At 31.6% G+C, this 25,158-nt stretch overlaps 2 protein-coding genes across 8 annotated transcripts in view; one reads left to right on the top strand and one right to left on the bottom strand.

Moving 5' to 3' along the window:
* The window catches only part of LOC124353937 (putative fatty acyl-CoA reductase CG5065), a 49,368-nt gene extending 45,760 nt beyond the window's left edge, over positions 1–3,608 (top strand). For all 5 annotated transcript variants that reach the window (XM_046804003.1, XM_046804002.1, XM_046804000.1 and 2 more), the window contains one exon: positions 275–3,608. In XM_046804003.1, coding sequence (XP_046659959.1) covers positions 275–357 — 83 coding nt within the window. In that variant the 3' untranslated portion in view covers positions 358–3,608. The remainder of the gene's footprint in view (positions 1–274) is intronic.
* A 1,338-nt stretch (positions 3,609–4,946) lies between these two features.
* LOC124353934 (zinc finger and BTB domain-containing protein 41-like) overlaps positions 4,947–25,158 on the bottom strand; it is a 41,908-nt gene continuing 21,696 nt past the window's right edge. The window contains exons 1-3 of one of the 3 annotated variants that reach the window (XM_046803997.1): positions 20,894–21,083; positions 15,547–15,672; positions 4,947–6,462 (exon numbers count right to left, since the gene is read on the bottom strand). In XM_046803997.1, the coding sequence (XP_046659953.1) occupies positions 5,446–6,462; positions 15,547–15,672 (1,143 nt within the window). In that variant the 5' untranslated portion in view covers positions 20,894–21,083 and the 3' untranslated portion in view covers positions 4,947–5,445. Of the gene's footprint in view, positions 6,463–15,546; positions 15,689–20,893; positions 21,084–25,158 lie in introns of those variants that run through there. The other 2 variants (XM_046803995.1, XM_046803996.1) reach the window with 2 other exon arrangements.

Raw genomic sequence — 25,158 nt, 5'->3', positions numbered from 1 at the left:
CGTCACTTAAGTTACATCTTACTGAAGCCGAAATACGAATAAACCAACATTGCAAACTTGAGTTGAGTAGGCTATATAAAATAAAAGTACTGTATTTGGTGTACTATACTTTAAGTTATGTAGCCTATGTCCTTGAAGTTGAGCATGAAAATCAAGGAAATAATAGAGTGCAGAGAGCCCACAAAGTAGACAGAGGTCTCTTCAGTTTTTAAAAATGTAGCAGTTGAAGCTAATACATTAATACATTTACATACATTAATAATACATTTTTCAGGTTGTATGCTGTTCATCTGGTTATTAAGGGAGCACTGTTATTTGTATCAGCAAGAGCTATATGGAACATTTCCAAACACATAGCAAGAGGATTCATACAGCATGTTCCTGCCCTCAGTGGAAGGATAAAGTTCTAATATTAGTTAAAATATTTTTAAGAAATATCCAATGTGTCACAGAGCTTAACACCTATCCAGCAATTTTATGTAATTAATTTTGTTATATTTTAGAGAAGGAAACAATGTTATGGCATCAATCAAATAGTGCTTTAATTTATAAATTCACAAACTGAAACAAACATATTTTAAATTTATATTTTAATTTGTCTTATTTTTTCTGAATATTTATATAATATCAACCATTTATTATTTCTTGTTACTTATTATATTGGAATAGTAGGCTATTATAATTTTGTTAATATTTATAAAACTTTTTTACAGTTGTTTTGTAAGAGGAGGCTGTGATTCTCTTTCTGGACTTATACAAATATAAATATGTTTAGTTTAAAAAAAGATCTTATTTACTTTTTGTCTATAAAGTTGAAACAAATGATAAAGACATTCAGTTTCCACCATTGATATAATATCTAGTGAAACCCCAAGTCCTTATATTTATATATTATTGTTGTCCATGGTGTGGCTATTAAATAATGAGACTAACATAAAAAATGTTAATTTTTTTATACATAATCACCATCACTGAAGGTGACTTCAATATACACTCCTTCTCTATCCCTACAATGCTCTATGTTGCTGTCACTTTTAAAAGATTTAAAAACTTGTCCCCATGATAAACATTCACTGCCATACACTTCTTTCAGCAAATTATAAGCTTCAGTAGCAGTTTTTCTAAGTTTAAAGTGAAATTTCTCAATAATTTGTTGCTCTACCAGTACACTAACTATTTTATCCTGCAAAAAAAATAAATAAAAAAACAAGAATGTAAGCTCTGACTAAACGGTGTTGTTTAGTCAGACATCTGTACAGAAGCAAGAATAGCTGCATACTAAAGAGAAAGGTTTACACTAAACAGCTGTTGATTAATAGAGGTTGACCCATGTCTCCTTTATCCGCAGCAGCAGTGTCAGTCTCTTATTTAATAGCCATATTATTTACAGTAAATTTACAACAAATTGTATTTCAGTGAGGTTTTAAAAAGTTAAATATTTTAAAATAGTAATGTAATATTTAAAACATTATTATAGATTAACACATTTAGTGCGGCCGGCCCCACGTGGTTAAGTTTTTTCTACATAACAATTTTTCAGCATCCGGTAACCCTAATTATGCTTTTTGTCGCAGCGAATGTATTAAAAAATAACTAGCAGCCTAGCACAAAATTTCATAGGGTTTGCACGTGTATGAACACTTTTGGTTCAAGTGAATTCTATTTCCAGTGCCAATGTTAAGTTTACAAGCTTACCTAGTTGCTGATCAAGAAAATATGCCAAAACTTGTATATGTATGGTAATTTTAATTTACTCTGATCTTAGTATTTTGTTTCATAGTTGATTTCGTCTTGTTTTCCGATAAAGAAAATATATAAAAGGCAGTTGGTTAAAGGTTGAAATAAGAAGTGTTGTTACTATCAAGCATACTCTATGCTTTCACACTAAACATTGAAACAAATATAAAGTAGTTAACTAGGTGCCCTAAGAATATTCATGTAAAATTTCAGTATAATCGGTTGAATAGTTTACGGGTTGAATAAAGTATAACAAATAAAGGCACTTTCGCATTTAAAATATTATTCATTCAGCACCTGAAAACTCTGTAAATGTTTATAAATGCTGATGTTGCTTAATTTTCATGAAATAGTGTTAAGAATTTATTTATATCTAATACTTTTTTAATTATACATGTTATAATAAAGTATTCTGTTCTTCTTGTACCCAGTAAATGTGTGCATTTTATAATTCTATCATTCTTAACTGAATACAGTATGTGTTATGGAGATCCACTCATAGAGTAGAATGTTCATTTACTCAATGGACATTTTGTCATTCTTTCTCAGTATTTTCTTGTGTAAAACCCACAGTGGGCGTATTGAACCTAACCAATCAAAAATAAGTAGGTGGAGCTAAACATATCAATGTATTATAAATTAAATTGAACCATTCTTAAATACTTGGCATGGGCATTCTTAAATACTTCATGCTCCAGCCGCGTGTTCACCTAGTTCTTCAAGTGGCCCAATATTCCAGACACTATTTACCCTGTGTTAGGAATAAAATTGGAGTGAAGTTAGTTTGTTGCTTCTTTGATGCAGTAACCCTTAAATAAAAATGATTAAATTTCACAATTTTACATTATGTCTGTTCTGTTTATTAGATCAGCTTAAGCAGACATCTTTTTACTCATATGATATATGGAGAGATTTTAAGTTAAATTTTCACTTTGAAATACACTTGCAATATATTGCAGTGTATGTACTATTATGAAGACAATTTAATGCTTAAAATACAAGTATAGTAGAACCTCTCATATCCGACATTCCCACATCCGACTCCTTCAGATATCCGACCTAGTGTCCAACCGTCTGTGTGATCCGTTGGCGATCCTGTTGAGACTTGATTTTTACCGCCCCACTTTACACCTTTAATACATCCTATAGATCAAGGCATCATTAAGTGACTAAAGAGAAGATGCACAAGAGAATATGTCTGTCGGCTCTCTCATGGAAAAAAAAAACAGAAAATGATGTATCATAACCTTTTTGAGGCAATTAAAAGTTTAAATATAAAAATTCCATCTGCAGCTTGGGATGAAAGTAGACAAACCACCCTTCAGAAGGCTTGGAAAAAGATTTGGCCATCATTGAAACAATAAGAACCTGAGACTGATCAACTTCGACAGAAGCAGATGTTGAGACAAACAAAATAGAAACATTACCAAATCTACAAGTGTTTCAGCATGATCTCCAGATGACATGTAGAAAAGTGACTTGTTGAAGGTAATGTACTCAAGAAACTGAAACGCTGTGTCACGTGTGTCAGTTCAGAAATAAAAAATGTCTCAAACTCCACCATGACAATTCCCCGAGGCCACACGGCCTTCGTCATTACTCACTACCTGACCCATAAAAAGACCCCTGTGGTGCCCTAGCCTCTTTACAGCCTTGAATTGCCTCTGTGTGAATTTTTTTTGCACTGGGAGTCGGTGGTGAACATCTAAGCTCACGTTACTAGGTTCCTGAGAGGCATTCCAGTCGAGGAGGTCCAGGGTGCTTTCCAGGCATGGCAGAATCATCTATGCAGGTGTAATGATGCAGGAGGAAAGTATGATGAAGAATTTTAATCATTTGTAACAATCAAATGAATAAATCTATTTTTCTTAGATGTGAATTACTTTCATATTGCACCCTGTACATCACTATTATTTCTACATACTTGGTCTCACTAAACTTTTTAATCTGCATTCAATTTTACCTCATACAATTTTATATTGAAGCTGTAATTAAAAAATGTCCAGTTAAATATAGTAGTACACAGAAACTAAAGTTATAATTGATTAGACCTATATTAATATTGATTGTTATCAACTCCTTTAACTTGTTATAAAACTTTTATAGGCTAAACTAGAAATGTTAGTATATTATCTTATATTTTGATGAATTTATAAAACAATAATTTTTGATGGTTTACAGTACATGCAAGTTAATTGTTTGTTAATTATTCATATTTTATTCTTCTGTCAACCATACAACCTTATACAAGTACAAAATGTGTTTATCTAGACTTATAATTATTATTGCTTAAGAATTGCAACTATAAATGCATATTGCTTATCTCTATTAAGGAACCACAATTTACTGCGGTTATAAATTAACTGCTATAAACAAATCGTACTTTAACAATTTTGATTGATGTACAATCAAGTTTTTTTTCTGTTTTAAGCTTTTGGAACTTTGGTGACAATTTTACTAATAAACATGGTGTTTACTACCAATCAAATCGTTATCTGAAACATACAGGATTAAATTCTAAAAAAACTTTGGACCTATAGATAAGTGTGTGATTTGAAAATTCCTTCAAAATATGAAGTTTTATTTATTATGAAAGGTTGTATAATATCATCGCTAAACATTATAGTTTTGTTAAAAAAGTTTCGTAAATAATAACATTCCAAAAAAGCTAACCCATATATGTAATATTCTTTTAATCTAGGCTCAATAACAAACTGTAAGCAACAGGTATTTCAGAAAGTTGGTATTATATAGGTATTAAAATTGTTCACTTAAGTTCTAGAAATGCCAGAAAATAGACAAAAATAATAAAGCAATTTCATTTGTAAGGTAAACAAAAGTTGTATACAAGTGCATAAATAGGCACTTTTCTTGTCAATGCATTTAACATGAGAACAGTCTGCAATATTAAAAAAAATATCTGTTTAGTGTAAGCAAGTATACAAATAACTTAGAAAAGAGCTCAGTGTAGGATATTTGATGTCATAAAATAAGAAAATTACCATCATATTTTCCGATAATATGCTATTTGATATTTCATTCCGGTTGTAAAGGAAGTGATTCTACAACTGTCTTTCTTCTTCACTTTTATTGAGTAAATGAACACTGTATTATTTGAGATCCTTCCGTGCCTGTGATTAAAGGTGATTTTTTGTTTTATTTCTATACAAACTGGTCTGTCATGAATTAAGGAAGAGTTTAAAAAAATAACATGTTTACTTGTTTAATTTATTTGTATTTAACAAAATTTTAAAAATGCTCAACAAAAATAAAACTATAAAAACAAGTATATCAAATAAAATTGTATTCTAATAGAAGTTCTACTTAAAAGTAAATTAAGTAAAAAGATTATTCCATTCATTTCCAGTCCATGCTTATTTAAAATGAATTAGCTTTCCAATGAAAATATTGATCATTTCCAATAAATTAGCAAAATTCAAAATAGTATAAAACAAAATATAACATATTCAAAACAATAAAATCATAAAACATTTTTTAAATAACGAATTGTAAGACGCAACAATAAATCAAATATATACTGCCGAGTTTAACAAAAGAAAAGTTAAATTAAAGTTGGTAATCACTATTTGAAATCATTAATGGGAAACCACCTGATTGTTTTTTGTCTTTGTTTTTCTACCATCAACAAATTTATCATTAATTAATGTACTTATCTAGTCATTATAATTATTGAAAATAAGTAAATACTTATGGAGATAGATGCTTGTCCAAATGCAAGTGAAAATTGTATCCATTTTCAAAACTCATGTTACAGAATACACAATAGTATTGATTGTTAGTACCTTGAGTGTGTTCAATATTGTGAGTATACTTTATGTGATCATTTAAGGCTCCAACTGTGTAACATTTGACGGGACAGTGAGGACATTTAGTCATCGAAAATGGTTCCACAATACACTCGTGACTCTCACGTTCAATCTGCGAAGGAAAACACCTTTCACAAATATCGCATCGAAATGCCTTCCGTGGCATCTGGATCACAATAGGATTCTGCAGATGACCATTAGACATGTGTTTCTTATAAATTTGGAGTTTTGCTTGGGTCGTAAAATGGACATCTGCAATCATCTTCCTATCTCCATTGTTGCTGTGGGTGCGTAAATGTCGATCATAACTGCTCTTGGATGAGTATAGCCGTTGGCACAGTGAGCAAGTATACTTGAAGTTCATTGGTTTCGTGTTCTTCATTAAAGAATATGCAATTGCATCCGTCTGTACCGAAACTTCTCTTACTTCCCGGACCCAAGTCTGTGTTTCTTGATCGACCTTCAAGACCGGTTCGGTGTTGGTTTCTGCATCCCAACGGTTGGGATAATTGGTGCCTTCAGCATACATGCTTTGAGGATAAGTTTGATCTGACGTGGGGTAATCAGTTATAACATAATCGTGGTTATCCTCGTATGTTTCATGGTTGGACATCAAATACTCACCTTTAGATGAAGGAGTTGTGACTAAGAAATACCTTGGGGAGTTTTTGTTTCCAGAGGGATCATTGTAATAAAAGTTCTCTATCAGCTGAGCTATACTGATGGTTTCCTTTTGGTTTGGTCTGAACTGTCTCATAGTATCTGGGAGGTTCTCTATGTGTTCCATTGCTCTTGAGGTTCTCAGATCCACTGCAGTTAGATCTTCGTACTGAGGATCTTCTTCTGGTGAGTACACACAGTTTCTTTCAGGAGTGATCTGTTCATGTTCATACTGACCCTAAAACATCATATATTGAAAAATATATACATTGATACCAACATGAATGGAACAAATAATAAGAAGGATGGAAAATATATAAGATTTTGTACGGAGCACACATTTAATTGTGAAAGGATTCATCAAAAGTAGATTGTGTAGACACTCTATTTAAATCCCCACAACTTTTAGATTATTTCACTCTACCTAGTGAAATTCACATGGCTACTTTCACCAACTTTTATTGAATGCCTTTTTCTGTAGGAAGTATAGATGTTGTATCCTAATGGAAATCAATCCTCCACAAACACATTACTTTGATAGCGTAAGTTTCTGAACTGTGATTTTTAACTTTAAATTATTAATTATTTGTTTAATTATTTGTTTAAATTATTAATTATTTCTGTGTAGAGTTCAAAATGGGCACAGCAAATGTTTTTGAATTTTAAGTTGAATATTTTAATCAGTGCTTATTAAACTAAAATTTAATTTTTAAATAAACAATTCTTTCTCAGAATGTGTTACACAAACGTACCTCAATGTATGAGTACATAAATTTATTTTTGTGTTTTTCTATTATCTACAAAAATCATCAACATTCAGCTAAGTAAGTTGTGTGAAATAAAGATCTCACAATTTATTTAAATAAGCCTTAATATCACCTACTCTATCATTCAATCTATACTATAATTATGTTACAGTAATTTTAAATAACAAAGTGTACAGCTAAATAATTTATCTCTTTAATGGGTCAGCATTCAATCAAATTTGTAATTGAATAACATTAGCCAACTCCAGTACCATCTTAATTTTGCTTGGTTCCAGAAAATCTAGCTGTGAAAAATTCTTATGAACAATAAACACTTATGATCAATAGTACTTGAGATGCAAGTATAGTTTATATTATACACTACTTGGTGTAGAAAGTGGATATGTTTGGTGATAGTCTGAATGGTGATTTTCAAGATATTTACTCTAATCTGGAAAACCAATTACTGCTTCTCAGCAAGACTAAGCCTGTTTTTATCACTTCGATTCCACAAAGATTTGACGAAGATTTCAGGATTGTTGATGATCAAGACTTAAGACTCGTTAATAACTACATTACTGAGTTAACAAATAGGTTAAAGAATGTCTTTCTGATTGACTTAAGTGATTTCAGGAGGTTTCACTATACTACTCAAGGCCTCCATTTAAACAAAAGGGGAAAATCTAAATTGGCATATTTAATATTAAATGCTCTTTCCAAATGGCAGTCTACTGTCACTCCAGGAAACTTAAATAAGAGTATGAATATCAACTCCAATCCTGAAGATTGTAACAAACAACTATTGAACCTTATAAGCCATCCTAAAATTGTATCAACCTTATTGAAGAAAAGATATGGTTGATACCTTGTCCAGGAGTGAGTTGGAAGTCAACAGCCCAAGTGAACCCAGTGATGTTATTGGTTCTGGGAAAGAAATAAAAGTTCTGGATGCGGACATGTGGCAGGTGATTGAGGACTTGAAAAGAAATGATTCCATTGCCTTCGCCCACTCGATCTCGGATGATTTCGATCATCCAAGAAGGATGACAGCTGGAGTGGCAGTTACGTTTGCAAAACAGTGATGTTATTGGTTCTGGGAAAGAAATAAAAGTTCTGGATGCGGACATGTGGCAGGTGATTGAGGACTTGAAAAGTAATGATTCCATTGCCTTCGCCCACTCGATCTCGGGTGATTTCGATCATCTAAGAAGGATGACAGCTGGAGTGGCAGTTACGTTTGCAAAACAGTTCGGCAAGCCTCAGAGGACGGATTGCATAACTGAGTTTCTGGCGTGCCAGAGAAGTGATCCTCAAGCAGCAGCAGTATACAGCCTGATAACCAAAGATCACTATTACGGCAAGCCTAAGAAGAAGGACTATGACCAGGCATTTCTTGACCTGACACTGGAATTCAAGAAGAGGAAGTTCAGCACATTGGTATGCTCACCGATAGGTTGTGTCCGGGATCATGTCCAGCTCGACCATTTTGCCAAAAACATCAATCTTTTTCATAGGACCACTGGGGCTGCTGTTTTGGTAATCACTAAAGAACAACCAGGAGCTCAAAGACCATTGCATCTTGGACTTTCTTATTCTGCATTTATCAGCAAGCTGAGGGATGAAATCAGGAGGGGAGGTCTTGTGAACCATCCAGACACAGTAGCACTTACATCCTTGACGAGCCAGCCTCACTCGCTCACCAAGTCAACGTCTAGAGAAGCAGTCAAAGTTTTTTAGACAATCTGAACATATTCCCACCTCTAAATTAAATGTATCTAAAAATCTGAATGACTCCTCCACCAAGATAAAACCTTCATTTAAATAAAAAAATAGTCTTTTCATAATGCACCAAAATATTCAAAACTTTTTGTCTCGAAAACCATCATTAGAAATTGTATTAGATGAAATAAAACCAGACATTTTAATTCTTTCAGAGCATAACCTTCAACCATTAGTTATAAATACGTAATACAAAAATAAATGAATACTGTGTTAAATCTTGGTACTGTAGAAAGCAATTTAGAGGTGGCGGAGTCTTAATTATGTGTCAAACAAATTTTAATCTAAAAAAGATTGAAATTCCTGAAATTAATGAATTGGTGACTGATAAAGAATTTGAATGCTGTTTGGTTCAATGTAAAATAGATGGATTATCTGTAGTTATAGTTGGTTTGTATAGAACACCTGGCTCAATTTATGATAATGTATTTTTGTACAAACTTAGTGTAGTTTTGGTTATTTCAAGTAAAAAATTTAAATACATAGTGTGTGCAGGGGACATAAATATTGACTGTTTGAAAAAATCTAGAGCTTCAGATTTGTTTGGTAATGTGTTAACTCAACATAATATGTTTTCTATGGTTAATTTTGCCACAAGGGTTGCATTTGATTGTGAAAGCTCTATTGACCATATTTTTACTAATATACCAAAGCACCAACTGTCAATCTCTGGCCTTGTCACCGAGCTTTCAGATCATGATGCCCAACTTTTAGAAATCTCATATCAAAATCAAAGCAATAATAAAAATTATTTTACTCAATTAAATAGACAGTTTTCAGATAAAAATAAAAAAAATATTCCTAAAAAATTTAGCATCTGAGACATGGTTAAATCTTTATCAGGCACCAGTTGATAAGAAGTATTATACTGTTTATGACATTTGTATGTACTATTTTAACTCATGTTTCCCAAAAGTTAAAACTAGAATAAGGAATTGTAGCAGGATTAATTGGATAAGTGAGGATTTAAGAAAAGATAAAGAGGACTTAATTTGTTTAAGCCAAACTTTAAGGGTCACAAAAGATATTAATCTAAAGGATATGTTAAAGGAACAGAAAAAGCTGTATTATAAAAATATCATTGACACTAAAAGTAAATATGTAATTAGTACAATAACAAAGTCTGACAACCCCTGCAAAGCTGTTTGGAAAATTATTATTAATGAAATAAAACCACTTGTAAAAGAAAATAATGAAATTAAGTTATCTATTAATGGTAAGGAAGAGAGTGATCTAAGAACAATCTGCAATATATTTAATGAGCACTTTATAATAGTAGATGAATATGTAATTCCAAATATTGTCAGTAATTCAAATTTTGTATCCAAAGTCAAAGTCAAAATGTTCTTTATTCATATACATCAAGTACAGAGATAGTCCTTCTCCAATATCAATCATGGTAAAAATAATAATCAAAATGTTAGACCTACCCTCCAGAAATTTCGAGTCAAACCAATAACTGAATTAGAAATTGAAAAAAATTGTTATGTCTTTTAAAAATAAATACTCGGCTGGTTTCGATGAGGTTCCATTGCCAATTATTAAACATGCAAAAAAATTTCTGATTAAGCCACTCACCCATCTGATTAACTCATCCTTTATAAGCGGTATATTCCCTGATAAGTTAAAAATCTCTAAGGTTAAAACTGTGTTTAAGAAAGGGAACACCACAGATCCTAATAACTACAGGCCCTTGGCTATCTGCCGAGTTTTTCTAAAATATATGAAAGAGCAATGTATATGAGATTGATGGAGTTTCCTGAAACCAATGAGTTGTTTGACAGCGAACAGCATGGGTTCAGGCCAGGTAAATTGGTCACAACTGCTGGCATTGACTTTATTGAATCAATTACAGATGCATTTGATAGAGGTGACTATGCTGCGGGAATATTTATGGATCTGTGCAAGGCTTTTGATAGTGTTTCACATAACAACCTAATAAGCACCCTCAGGGACTTGGGTATTATTGGAATGCCACTAAATTGGCTACAATTCTACCTTAAAGATAGAAAACAATATGTCGAAACATCATTTAAAAATAAATTTAATCAATTGATATGTATTAATTCCAAGTTAAGAAATATATTACATGGTGTGCCTCAAGGATCTATTCTTGGGCCAATCTTGTTCTTATGCTACCTTAACGGCTTACCGCAGACTGTAAAAAATTCGGGAACTAAAATGTGCTTGTATGCTGATGATTCTAATCTCATTATATCAAACAAATCTTTGCAGGTAATTGAAGATCAAGCACAAAGTGGATCTCAGTCAGAAACTATTTCTCCAACAAAAATTTGTTACTTAATCTTGAAAAGACAAATTTTGCCTTATTCAGTACTCGCCAAAATAAATGTGTAGACAGTCCAAATATCGAAATTGGACAAGTAAAACTTAATCAATTAGACAGTACTAATTTTTTAGGAATGGTTTTAGACAAAAACTTAACTTGGAATGAGCATACACATGCAGTTCTAAATAAATTATCTTTTGGGTTGTATGCTTTAAGGAGCATATCAAAATTCTGTTGGTTGGATGTTTTAAAATTTGTTTATTTTGCCCATATACACTCCCATATATCTTTTGGTATTGTTTTGTATGGTGCAACAAGTGATCAAAATTTACAAAGTATTCTTCACATTCAGAAACAAGCCATTCGTATAATGATTAATCTGGAGGATCGTGAATGGGCAAAGCAACATTTTCAAACTCTAGGTATTCTTACTGTGTATGGCTTGTACATATTAGACACTGTGGTGGCTGTTAGGAAAGCTAGGGATAGACTTCCTGTATTGGGATCATCACAAAATGGCTACTTGACTATAAATCGAAACCAGTTGGCAGTACCAAAATTAAAATTAGAATTTAAGAGAAAAACCCCATTAGTTGCTGGAGTAAAGTTTTACAATAGTATCCCCGAAAATATCAAAAGCATTACTAATGTCAAATTGTTCAGATTAAAATTAAAAGAATATCTTGTTGACAAAACATTATACTCATTTAATGAGTTTTTTGAAAGCAGTGTGGAATAAACTATACATTATTGGTTAAATATTAATTATACTTTTGTTCATATACATACTGTTTTAGCAAATTAACTTATGTATTTAGTTCTTAAATCTAAGTTCATACTATTGACACCGTTTATATTTGTATATTTATTCTTGTAATGTAATGTGCAAATGGTAAATAAAGATTGTTTTGAATTTGAATTTGAATACTAATCCAATGGTACAACACTTGCATACATAGCTGATAATTTTAATCCAGTGTCAGTAGCTAGTGATAGAGATATAAAATATAAATTGATCTTGTGGTAAACTTGTCTTGTCTTTTAAGGTTCATATCAGTGTCTCGGGAAATTTAAATTATAATTCCTTCTAAATTGTAAGGGATGTGATACTTTTAATGATGCAATTACCTGTTTGCTATTGCCAAATAGTAAGTGGGGTTCTTGCATTGAACGAGTTGCATGCCACAAAAGTTCGAAGTGTTGAGGCCAACACATATAGTCTACTTATCCAGTATTATCAGTTTGGGGGCTCTCCTTTTACCGAAGGAGAGCTGAGAATCCGGAGACTACATTTCACTTTCTATAACTTATGATCACCTTGATACTGACACTAATTTCTTACTTTAAAACGCTGCCACTAATAAATCTTGTGTATCAAATTGTCTACCCATCATTACTACAGTACCTACACTTTACAGCAAGCTTCCTCATGCGGTACACAATTTCATGTATCCAGTCCAACCTCTTATCATGGGAAATGGATAGATCACACATGTAATTTGATACGTTGAGGTTCCATCATTTGGAAACAGATAATGACCAAAAATACACATTTTAATGATGATCCAGGTGTATTTCTCATCAGTTCCTTAGAAACACAGGTCTCAAGCATCAGTTGGTAAAAAAGCAGTTATCAGCTCTACTATTGCTTTTCCTTGAAGGAAACTCATGGCCAGTAAGATATCTACCTCTCTTTATGACAATTGTGGAAGGAATGGCATGCTCTGGATCCTGGTACATAAGATGGTGTAGCTTTATCACTCTTGCAACCAATAGCATTCTTGGATTTTTATGGAACCATAGGTGGCCTTGGATTAGCCCACCACACTTTCATCAATAAATAGATTTGTTTGGGCCTTTGAATTCAGTCCAAACATCTCTGAACCCCACCTGAGTATTTATATCAAATATGTGGTAATGTTTGTCTGCCATTGGATGCATATCATTGGATGGTTCATATCTAAAACAGCTGGCTATTTCCCACTTATACTAGGCTTATGAATGATAACCATTACCTCAAGTATTAAGGTTGCTTTAAGCTCCCATCCTATTTTTGATGAGGACCATTCCCTCACCAGTACAAACATATCAAAATTTCAGGTCTCGAATATGAGTTTATTTTTAGTATTGAATAATAAAGACTGAAACGACATCCCATTATTAAGTTACACACCATGGAAAGTTTGAGCTCTGACAATGAATCTCACCTTCTATACAGACACCTGAAATGACGATCTGAAGGGTCATAGAGTAATTGGACTTAGTAAGATCTAGATGGACCCTGCTACTCTGAATTTCGTATTTATTCTGAATTGTGCCTTTGAATCCTTTAACTGTACACATTTGGAAAACAGCCACAACTTCCAAAAAAATACTTAAACCATATGAAGAGGGTACTGAGCAAATTTATATTATATCGTGACATTTGGTTATAACTTGTGTATGACAAATAAAATAAATGTTACACCATGAAGTGCTTATTAACCTCTTCATGCATGAATTATTAAATAATTCGAAGACAAATTTTTTTACTTGTTTTTCTTGTTAAATAGGCTTTTTTAATAACAAAAATAATTTTTTCAAACTTTTTTGCGTCTTAGTTAAAAAATGGCTGACCTGACGTCATATGACACCACCATGCAATAAGGTAACAAAAAATTGATGTTACCTTTTATATAATTTGTTTTATTTTCCTTTACATGTACATGAAATAAGTACTATGTTTAAGTTATAAATGTATAAAAATGTATTTAATCTTTTAACATTAAATATAGTTACATTTTGTAAAATAAAAAAATATTTAAATTTAAAAATATTAAATTTCAAAACTAAAATCAATTTATTTTTTTTAAATATCCATATAAGAACATTCTATTTACTACGGAATGCTTCCATACAGTCTGGAAATACATGTAAACCACAAATGTTTTACACTGGAATCTGGTTTTTACTAGCAGTGTTCAAAGCGGCAACGCTGCTACCTGGCGTTTTCGACTTTCGATGGCCAGTGGTCAACTTTGTCGTATCTCAGTTCCGGGATTATGTTTACTGGTTATTTTTTTTTCTTAAGAGGTGGAGTGTTGTTAGGAGACATTGACGAGAGCCTTTCTCTCTTCTTCGTGTCACATAACCCTTTCGCAATAAGGGTGTTGGCTACAGATGATTTGGAAGACAACAAGTCCATTTTTCCATCAACTGATTTCCTGTAGCACAACCAGGCATTCACTAGGGACACATTTAAGAGGTGAAAGAATACTCTAAGGTACCACTTCTTAGACTTGATGCCATGAGGGTAATGTGCTATCAATCTGTCCGCCATATCAACTCCTCCAATGTAGGTGTTGTACTCGGATATAGCATGAGGGCGAGTGATCGTTATAACTTCTTTGGTTTTCCTGTATTGACTGAAAATTATGAACATCTGTGCAAATTTCAGAAGGATCGTCTGATTTTTCTGTACCTTCTAAAATATTCTGTTGGGCAACATCAACTTCAAATAGTTCGTCACCTGATACACTTCACTCCTCATCTTTTGACCCAGATGGAATAAAATTCTCGCTAGGTAATTCCAAGTATTCAGCAATATCGCTATCATCCAAGACAGAAGTATCCATTTTTTTCTTACACCTACAAAGAAGAAAAAATAAAATAAGTGAAACTATACCAATCAGTAATGGGCATCGGGATAGTTTCACTTATTGCATGGTGGCGTCATTTGCCACTCATCAATAATTTGTGGCTAATTTTTACTATATTAGCAATTTCGAAAATATACTTAGTAAATATGTTAGTATATAATACTAAAAAGCAGAAAATAATTTTTCTTACCTGATAAAAGTTTGTCATTAATCAGGAAAAGATTATGAACCTGCCTAAATAACCTCTCACTAATAACAACAATGCTGGACTAAATAAAAATTGAGGGAAAATGAACTATTGCTTCCACTGTGATGTAGGGTGGCCTATGCTAGTACCTATGAACCCTTGAGTGAACTACATGAGATAGAGACAGTTTGGAGTACATCTTACATTTTATATATATTTATTTATTGAGTGGTGTCAAATGTCATCGTCATGCATGAAGAGGTTAAAACACACGTGATTCTATTGAAAATGTGACTTTATAGATGGGTAGATGCCCATTTAACTTCTCTAACTGAGAATTGCTGACTTGGTTGACCTGTTCTTTCATAGGTCCAACCAGCCGGTATGTACAAACCTCTAACTAGATCAAATATAAATTCAATAACTACTAATGTAATGAGGGAAAACATTCATTTTTCAAATTTTGGAGGGATGAAACTATGAAAAGTTTCTCAATAAAAAAACTCAAATTACTGTTGGTAAGTACAGATACACACTGTACTCGCAGTTAGGGTTTGATAGCTCTAATGAAAGAAAAGAAAAAAAAATACAAGTTTACAAGTTAAACAAACAAATATAGAATAAGGTATTCAAAGAAAATGACAAAAGCTACATATCTTAGTCATGTATTCTGCATCCTTACCTGTGTTACTGGGATACACTCCTCTTCAAACAGGTTGGTTTTGTCTTCTGATGGTTGTTGTTCTTCATCTTCTACTTTGTTGCTGTTCATGATCTCAACAGTTTCCTCAGCAGTGGGATTCTCCATCTCGATGGAAGCAGAACTTCAGTTTATTGGAAACAAAAGAGCATAACTCTTAAGTTTTAATCTATATCTAAATAACTGAATCGTAAAAATTAAAGTCTCTGTGGCCTAGTGGTAGCACAATCATCCGGCAAGTAAGAGATCCGGATATATATGCAGTGTAAGTTAAAAGTATGGAGACACTCTGTTTAGTTTTTTAGGTATAAAGATGGAGGGATGTAACTCAGAACACCCTTATAGGAAATAGAAGTGAACTTTTTAGTCACTGTTACAACTTTGCCCATTTTCATAAATAGGTTTTTGGCAGGGCAGCTCAAAATATTTAAATGTAAAGACCCATTACGTGACACCTCATTTGAAAAGTCTTGAAAAAGAAGAACAGTGGACAGTGGAAACTAAAGCTTTTTATCTCAACCCAGTATAAAATAGCAGCTCATTGAAATAAATTTAAAATTATTTGAGGCAAAACATGAACATCCACATTCAGAATGTAGACAACTTTAATAGACAACCTCTTTCCCTACAAACTCAAACTTGTTTTACAGTTATTGCCTGCTGTAGGGCAGGCCTCCCTTATCTTATCAGTTTTGAGGAAGTTCAGTCATGTTCAGTTTTTGGTTGGAATTAACAAAGTTAAGACTACGTGAACTGGAGTGTTTAAATGAACAAGAGCGTATTATCCTGATCCTGATGATGGGAGGCTACGAAGACTGGGTGAGATCTTATGATGAAGTACGGAATTTATTTAATGACACTTTTCCCAATCCTGTATGTAAGTCAGGAGTTAAAAAATTGATCTAAAGTTTCCAGGAAACATTCAGTGTTATAGACTGCAACAAACCTGAACAACCAAAATCGGCTACAAACGAAGCATTGTCACTTGATGTTTTACAGTCTATTGTAGAAGATCCTCATGTCTCAACAAGAAATTTTTCTCAAATATTAGGTATATCTCAAACATCAGTTTATAAAGTTTTACATAACAGTGGTTATAAAGTGTACAAAATTCATATAGATTATGAGCTAAGTGAGGACGATTTTGATCATCGAGTAGAATTTTGTGAAATAATGATGCAGAACATTTATAATAATACAATTAGATTAAACAACATTGCTTTCTCAGATGGTTTTAATAGTTTCAAATATCCTAAATTTGATCTATTTCAAAATTTGGAAAAGTAACAACTAGAAAGAGTACTTCCTTGGTAAAATTTTGATTTGTTAATATTTTCAATGAGATAACAGTAAAAAAAACCAGTGTAACTGTATAACTGAAATTTTGAACCACCCCGTGAGTTAGGATCATTCATTCTCTGAGCTAAGATTTTTCTTTAGAACTTAAATATTGTACATCTGATTAAATATTTTCTGTTAATGTCCACAGCTCCTGAACAACTTCTCAAAGATTTTTCTGAATATTTACAGTACCCATCCTTCAACTCCCATATCTCTCATCTCCTATGTCTAAAAGTAATTGTGAAAATTCATTAGTTATTAGACCACTGTTAAGGTATACTCTCATGTTTACATGCAAAGACTAGAGCACAGATAGATGACTTAATACAGGCTTTAACTTCATCAGCACAAGTTCCTTAGGGTACTACAGACAATGTTTCTCTAAACTTACCAGTTGGCTACGGAGATCCTTCCCAAAATATAGGTGTAATGAAAGTCATACCTTGCTATTTTAATTTTTTAGGTTTTAAAAAATTTAAATATTCTAAATTTGAGCTAGTTTTTAAATAAAAAATTTGAATTATCTAAGATTTTGAACTATGCAGATTTTTTTTATTATTGAATAAGTATTTTAAGAAACCAGGAGAGAAGTTCAAACTATCAAACAATTTTGGATTTAAAATGTGTAAAATAGTGAAATAATGTGTATGTTTTGCAGTTATTAGATGCAATTATTTTATAAACGAACAAGTCAGAAACAGATTTTATTATATTAGAAAATTATCAATCTTGTGGTGAGTCTGTTCTAAATACTCATATTGAAGAACCTCTTTTTGACCGAATATTTCAGTGAAAAATTTCCCGCCTATCCTTGATGAAATGTAACACTTTAGACAAAGTGTTTCTGACTGTATGCACAATAGGCTAACTTTAACAAGTTGATCAAGAAATTTGAAATTTGGTGTGAAAATCTACATCTTCTTCCTCTACATCACTATTGAAAATGGTAAACAATGGTTTATTGGAAGTTGCTCCTCGTGCTTTGATGCTAAGGAGGTGATTTTGGCATCTTATATCACCAGGTTTGGCATGTAATCCACTTTACATGCACTCAAACCACCCGTCAAAGACTCCAATGGTGGCTCGAAGTCTAGTGTACATTTTACACCTCCTGAAGTACCTTTAATTTATACTTCATTTTCTGATGTTTAATTGATCCTGAACAATTAAATTTATTCTCTACAAAAAGTAAATTTATTGCAAAACTTGCATTCCAAGGATTTTTTAAAATTTTGACTTTTTAATTTGTTAATAATCAACTATTGCTATTTAAATTTTGAACCAAAGTTTAAAAAAAAAATCTAAAAACATCAGTGGGAATAGAATTCACTAATGTTGTGCTAGATCCTGACAATGATAATACTGGACCTGGTCATTGGACCGTGCTGTGAACAGTTATTGCAGTAGAATTCTGTCTTTTATGTGGTTTCAACACTCCAATTATAAACATAATCGACCACCATCCTACATAGCAATTTTCTTACTGTTACTTCTGATTTTAAAACAAGATAGGTGTTGGCTACACCACGTGTGGCGTAACAGGCTTAGCTGAGGTTGCTTGCAATATTTCAAGTATATACCTCATTTTATTCTCGAGATGTCTTGTGGAAAAATAGACAGACTGACATCATACAGAAAAGAAAATTTTACATCCCTCTGAGAAATTGTGTCAGCCCATTGAGTGACGACAGGCTTCCATGACACTAAGCCAAATCTCATGGAGTGACATGAACCATCATTGAACGCAGTGTTGCTCGTATAGAAATGAAGCTTCATGCAAAATTTTAAGTATATAGGTCAGTTAGTTTTTGAGATATCGTGTGGACAGACAGACTGACACACAGAAAGTAAATTTTTTAAAATCTCTCGAGCAATAAGTTTGCTAACGCTCAGCCAGTTATGCTCACTTTTACTACTACAACCCAGTAAAATATTGGTGATACGTAAATGATATCTTTATATGTATATATTTCTTTTGTGCGTGAGTATGTCACTGAACTCCTCCTAAACGACTATCAGAAATCAGAAACTCTTTATTACAAAATTTCTTAGAGAAATGTAAAAGATATAAAGACTGGTATTTAATGTCTTACATAGCTTGTCAATATATTGTGTCCATGACATTTTTTCATCGATTATCACTCCCAGAAATTTGGTGTGTGGCTTTACATCAACATCTGGTAGGGCTGGTACCTGGTTTCGCTTTCTACCAAATGCTAGCTGGTTAGTCTTAGACATATTAACTACCAAGTCGTTGTAGTGGTAGTACTGGTATGCCATGTTCAATGAGGTGTATGAGCGTACCGCCAGCTGTTCAGTAGAGTTTTCTGAAGGGAGAAGGGTTGTATCAACTGCATACATGAGCGTATGACAGAGACTGTCCAAATATTGATGCATGTCGTTTGTAAATAAGATAAACAATACAGGGCCAAGGACAGATCCTTGTGGTACACTTCTACTTATAGGGAGTGGTTTTGATCTTACAGTATGGATCTGTCCTCTTTCCGTGTGACTAGACCGATTTTGACGAAATTCTCTGTGCGTATAGAAGGGGATTCGAGAATGGTTTAGATTGAAAACTCTATCTAATTTAAATTGTTTATTTAATTAATGTTTTATTTATAAACTGTTATTGATTAGAATGTTTTACATTCTAACAGACTGTACTACAACACGTAATACAAAGTGAACTGATACTTAACAGCTGTTAATACTTTCAGCTGAAGTTCATCAAAGAGGCAGAAACATTTGTTTACATTTAAAATTTAGAAAATTATTATTGTAAAGTGCTTGATCAGTAGTGTAATGCAGATTGCATAGAAGACGTTATTGCCTAATTTTAAATTTATATTGCACCAATGATCAATAAACTATCTAATGCAATGAAAATACTATTAAAATCTGTTATAAAAACAACCTCATTGCACAAAACCACTTAAGGTAATCGAATTTGGTTAGATCAAAGGTAAATGAAAAGAGCCAAAAGAAGACGCTTTATGATCAAAATTTGTTTTCGTTGATACATTTTCTTGATCGGAGCACAAGGCAAGCTCCACAATAATACTGGAAGTATTTTAGACAGAAAATTAATTTTAACAGACCGAATTTGATTCTTTATAACCTAATTAGTTTATCAAGATTCATCCATATAAATTAATTGTACTGAATAACTTATCAACACCTAGCAAAAACCACGAAAGATAGGGGCAGGAAACATGGTATCCTTCATAATGCACCCAAGAGGCTCACAAAGGAACGACTATCAATTATCTCAGGAATGTTTAGAATGTGATAGAAAAAGAACACAAGAAAATAGTGTACTGTTTTTCAACAAGAAATTGCATGCGAAGCCGTGGGAAACTGCTAGTGTCTTTCTAAAGTTCTCATTTGCTGAGTAAATTAATCTTGTCATTAAAATTGTACAATAAATTAACGTTGTCTTATTTGTTCTGAAATTTTTTATAACACACATTGTGATTTAACTCAGTTATATACTATATACATTAGTGGTCTTATACCTGAGTTAAAATGAGGTTTGAGAACATATCATATAAACATTATTTATTTATGCATTTCAGTCTGCAGGTCTGACAGACCTAACAGACCTAACAGACCTTGGAGTGAGTGCTTTCCAAGTAAAGTTATTGTTCAGTTATATTATAAACCTCACATCACATGTAGTATTAATCCAGGATAAGCATTTCTATGAAAGAATTAAATCCTAGAAATTAGGCTTACCTGACATAACCTTTCTGACCCCTTAACTGAAATAACTTATACTCCTTACAAATACTTTCTAGGTTCAGAGTCATTGATAAAGAATAACTTTTTAATATTATACCTAAAAAATAAACTTTTGGTGGTAATATTTAATGCTAAAAAATTATAAAAAATGTACAATGATAATAAAATATTTTCATAAACTGTTGAAACAAATTTAACCTCAATGAATTATCTAAAATATTTAATTGTTACTGTATTAACTTACCTTAATATGAGTAGCTGCAAGTTAAGATTAACAATATTTCCTCAGAAAGGAAATACACAAAACGCTTAACTTGTGAACTAAAATCTGACGAGAAGAGGTTTTGTACATATTAACTCCTATGTAAGAATGGAAGAAATGCTGTAAAACACTAATTCAATATTAGCTCAAGACAAAACCTGTTTTCCAACTGATAAGAAAGAAAAAGGATGTACAGGTTTTAATTTCAGTCCTTAATCCAAATATTGTTTTCTTAACAGATTTTATCAAATATGACATGTTTGACATTAAATTGTTTTTAACAATAAATAAGTTTACTTACATTAAAAATACTTAGTTTGAAATTTTAAACTGATTCCATTAAATTTTAAGAATTCATCATAGATTATAGAATCAAACTTCATTTACATAGCATTTTGTCTATTATATTATAAACTGAAGGTCGAATCAAAGAAATTAAAAAGTCTTAAAATCTAAATGTGTAATGAAACAGAGGACAATAATAATGAAGACTTATTTGCTGCAAAGGATTAAGAGGATAAGAGTATGATAATAACTGGCATAATACTTCCGGTTTTGCTATGTTTAAAATCATCAATGTTATATTTTTCATTGCCATTCACTCATCCATACCTCACGACAGAGTATTTTGTCGAATTCTAAATTATGTAAAGCCATGATATTGTAATGAATGGTGTTACCTATACTAATGTTAACAAATGCAATATTAATTTATCTAGGTGATGTGTGTCTATTGATTGGAAAAGTTATGTTTTTAATGATACTCAATGATATAGTCATTTATTACTGGTAAAGATTACATACATTGTCACATTGAAAACACAATATTGTACATTTCAATTTTAAGAGCAATGCAATCTTCCAGTTCGTCCAGATCTTTAAAAGAAGTAATATATTAAATCAATAAAATCAATTAAAACAAATCAATTAATTAATTAAAACTAATTACAACACAGATAAAAGAATTTCCTAAGATCAACAATAATTATTTAATTCATGACTAATCCCAAAAAACTCATAAACTTCATAAAATGGGTGTTCCAAAAGGAAAAATCCAATTTGTCTTTTGAAAATACCAAATGGCAGTGATCTTAATCCATTTGGCAGTGTGTTCCATAATATTGATCCAAGATATAATGACACTAATGAATATTGTTTGGAAATCAGTTTTTTGGTTACAATATTGTTTGCACCCCTTGTGTTATATTGGTGGATGTTTTTATATGTTAGGTTGTTTGACGTAACCATATAAAGCAACAGTTTATACACAACTAAACAAGGAACTGTCATAATATGAAGTTCTTGAAATTTTTGTTTACATGAATCCTTATAGCCAATACCAGAAATATAACATACTGCTTTTTTTTGTATTAAACAAATTTTATTAATGTTCTTTTTAAATGTATTTCCCCATATTTCAATACCATAAATCAATTGAGAGTAAAAAATGCATAATATACCATTTTAAGAGCTTTTTCGTTGCAAAATTCAGACAGTTTTCTCATAATAAAAATTGCTTGTATGTTTAACAAGCTGGACTAGTCAATAAGGAATGTCCTCATTCCCCCGGGTAGTGGTTTAACCCAATTGATAATCCTACATTCACCCAAGTAAAAAAACTGATAGTTTTTTCAATTCTTAAAAATTTGGTAGGGGAAGAATATGTGTAGAAGTGTAAGAATAGACGCAGTAGCAAGTTTTGCCAATTCAGATGTTAAACTAATGGATTTTAGGAGCAGGCTATCTAAATACATTCTCTTTGATGTAGGTGGTATGGCTTTTGTAACAATAGCAGTAGGCAGATACTCTGATCACTTCTATACAAAGCTTACCTGAATATTTGTTATTGTGTATACTTTCAGATTTCTCATGTTTGACATGTATTTTCTCTACAGTACAAAGCTTCAGTCAAAAATCAATTAATAATGATAGAGTTAAAAAAAGTATTCAATTATTTAAATAAGTTTCTTCTATCCCAAAATATTTTAGTGAATAATAACAAGTACTTGTTATTGAATTTTGTTTATTAATAAGTGGGTTTTGGTGAATATTCTCTAATAAACAAATTATTAATTAATTAATATATAAATTATAATTTATAATTATACTAGTAGGTATTATTATAATTATATTTAAAATTAAAATTATAACATTATATTTATTTATAAATAGTAATAAGAATTATAACTTTTATTATTAATATTATTTACTAATATTAATAATTATTTACACTAGGAGCAAAAAAAAATTGATACTTCGGAACTGTGACATGTTTGATGCTCCCTGCTTCTGTAAGCATATCTTTAAAGTGGTCATGCTCACTTAAGTGTTTAGTTGAAAAAAAAGTACCATTGGAGTTGTATAACAATTTTAAAATAGCTGGTATCAAGTAAATGTTTTATATTTATACTAGTTTTTGTTGTTGTTTGACTTATAAAATTTTCAAAAGACACTATTTTGTTAATATTAAAGAAAATAACACAATCTTTTGTTAACCTTCCTCTTATCTATTCAAATCTGTGAGCCAAATTTTGTTTCTATAGTTTAACTAGTTTTAAAGATAATAATTTTTTAATAAAAAATACAAAATGGTGGCTAGCAGCTAAACAAGATATTTCTCAACCTACGTTTATATGAGATTTTTTGTTTGAATATAATTATGAGTAGTATTAGAAGTTTGTGACACTCTGTATATCAAAACATGCAGAATTGTAGCATGTTAGATATCGTTGGATAGGAATTTTGAATACTGTGATCTTTACATGTTAGTTTATACTAAAGCATTAAAGTTTGGGAGAAAATTTTTAATAAAACAATAATTCTTATCTCAGATTTTATGGACTACTGTGAAAAACTTTTCTTGGATAAAGAACCAAAATTTAGCCCCTGCAAGAATAAATAACATGTCATTCCCTTCTATGATACTGTACTGTAGAAGTTCATATATACTTATCATCTTGTGGTTTTCCATGGGCTTGACTTTGCTGTTCCGCTGGTCATATCATTCAACCAGGCAATGTTCATATTCTTTGACTACTGAAGTGATGATTATATTCAGTTATATTCAGTGTCAAGCATTCATAACTGATGAAACGACTACTGTTTCAAACTATACTTCTGGAACAGAACTATCTTTAATGAATGGTTATCATGATTCTTTGCCACTTTTGTAGTATGCAGGAACTTCATTCTCTATGTAAGTCTCAATAACATAAAATTTACACATTACTTACAGATCATGTTTACCTCATTAACATCAAAGAACTTTAAAAGCAAAAGATACGATTAGCTGATACTGTATCTCAAGACCTGCACCTCAGGACACAGACCTCTAAACAACATAAACAACAAGGCAATAAAAGATAAATGGTAATGTACTGCCCTGCTTAGTACTATGGCTCATACTTCACACTTATGATCTCACCACTTTGAACATTGTAAACTCTACTCATAATGGCTTGTCATGTACTCTTTAAACCTCTGTGTCTAAATGTTTGCTATGGCTAAACATTATGCATGCTTTGCAACCTGTCAGGGATCAAACCACAGATTACGAAAGCCAGAGAAAGTAGACATAATCCTCAGTCATGGTTATATCTCAAGTTTTAGGCATTGTAAGGAAAAATGGAAAAGAGCTTTATAACTCTCAGGCAATTTACAACACCTCTTCCTAACTTGTAAGATTACCAAATGTTTACTATACAAAGTTTTTATAGTTATATCACCATAGCGGAGTTCAGTACAAGTAAATATGTTTGCATACACAATTTCTAACTTATTCCAAGTCCACATTTTAATAAACAATTAAAGTGTTTATAACCATTTAAATCATGTTTCAACATGATGGAGGTTTTACTAAATTTTTGAAAGTATTATATGTATGTTCTCACACCAAACATGGAACTAAATGAAAAGGTTTATTAGCCCAATAGAACAACACAAAATAGTAAGACTTGCCATAACATGAGAATAAAAAACAGGAATGAAAAATAACAACTAAAAGAATAGTTACATGTAATTAAAATGAAGTGAAAGTATATTTATTTTATACTTTAATTATTTTGTGATAAACTTAGAACAAAATCAATAAAATTATAAATTTCAGTTTGAAGCATATATTCTTTTATAATATTAAAAATATAAAAAATAGAAATGCTCTGTTTATATTCCTTCAATTTTAAACTATCCTATCCTAAGAATAGACCTCTGTCTCATGTAGTCAAGTAACATGGAGTGTCTACAAATTG

The sequence above is a fragment of the Homalodisca vitripennis genome, chromosome 2 (assembly GCF_021130785.1).
Source record: "Homalodisca vitripennis isolate AUS2020 chromosome 2, UT_GWSS_2.1, whole genome shotgun sequence".
In the NCBI taxonomy this organism is placed as follows: Eukaryota; Metazoa; Arthropoda; class Insecta; order Hemiptera; family Cicadellidae; genus Homalodisca; species Homalodisca vitripennis.
The sequence above is the reverse complement of the archived record's forward strand: the minus strand, read 5'-3'. Positions and strand labels throughout refer to the sequence as shown.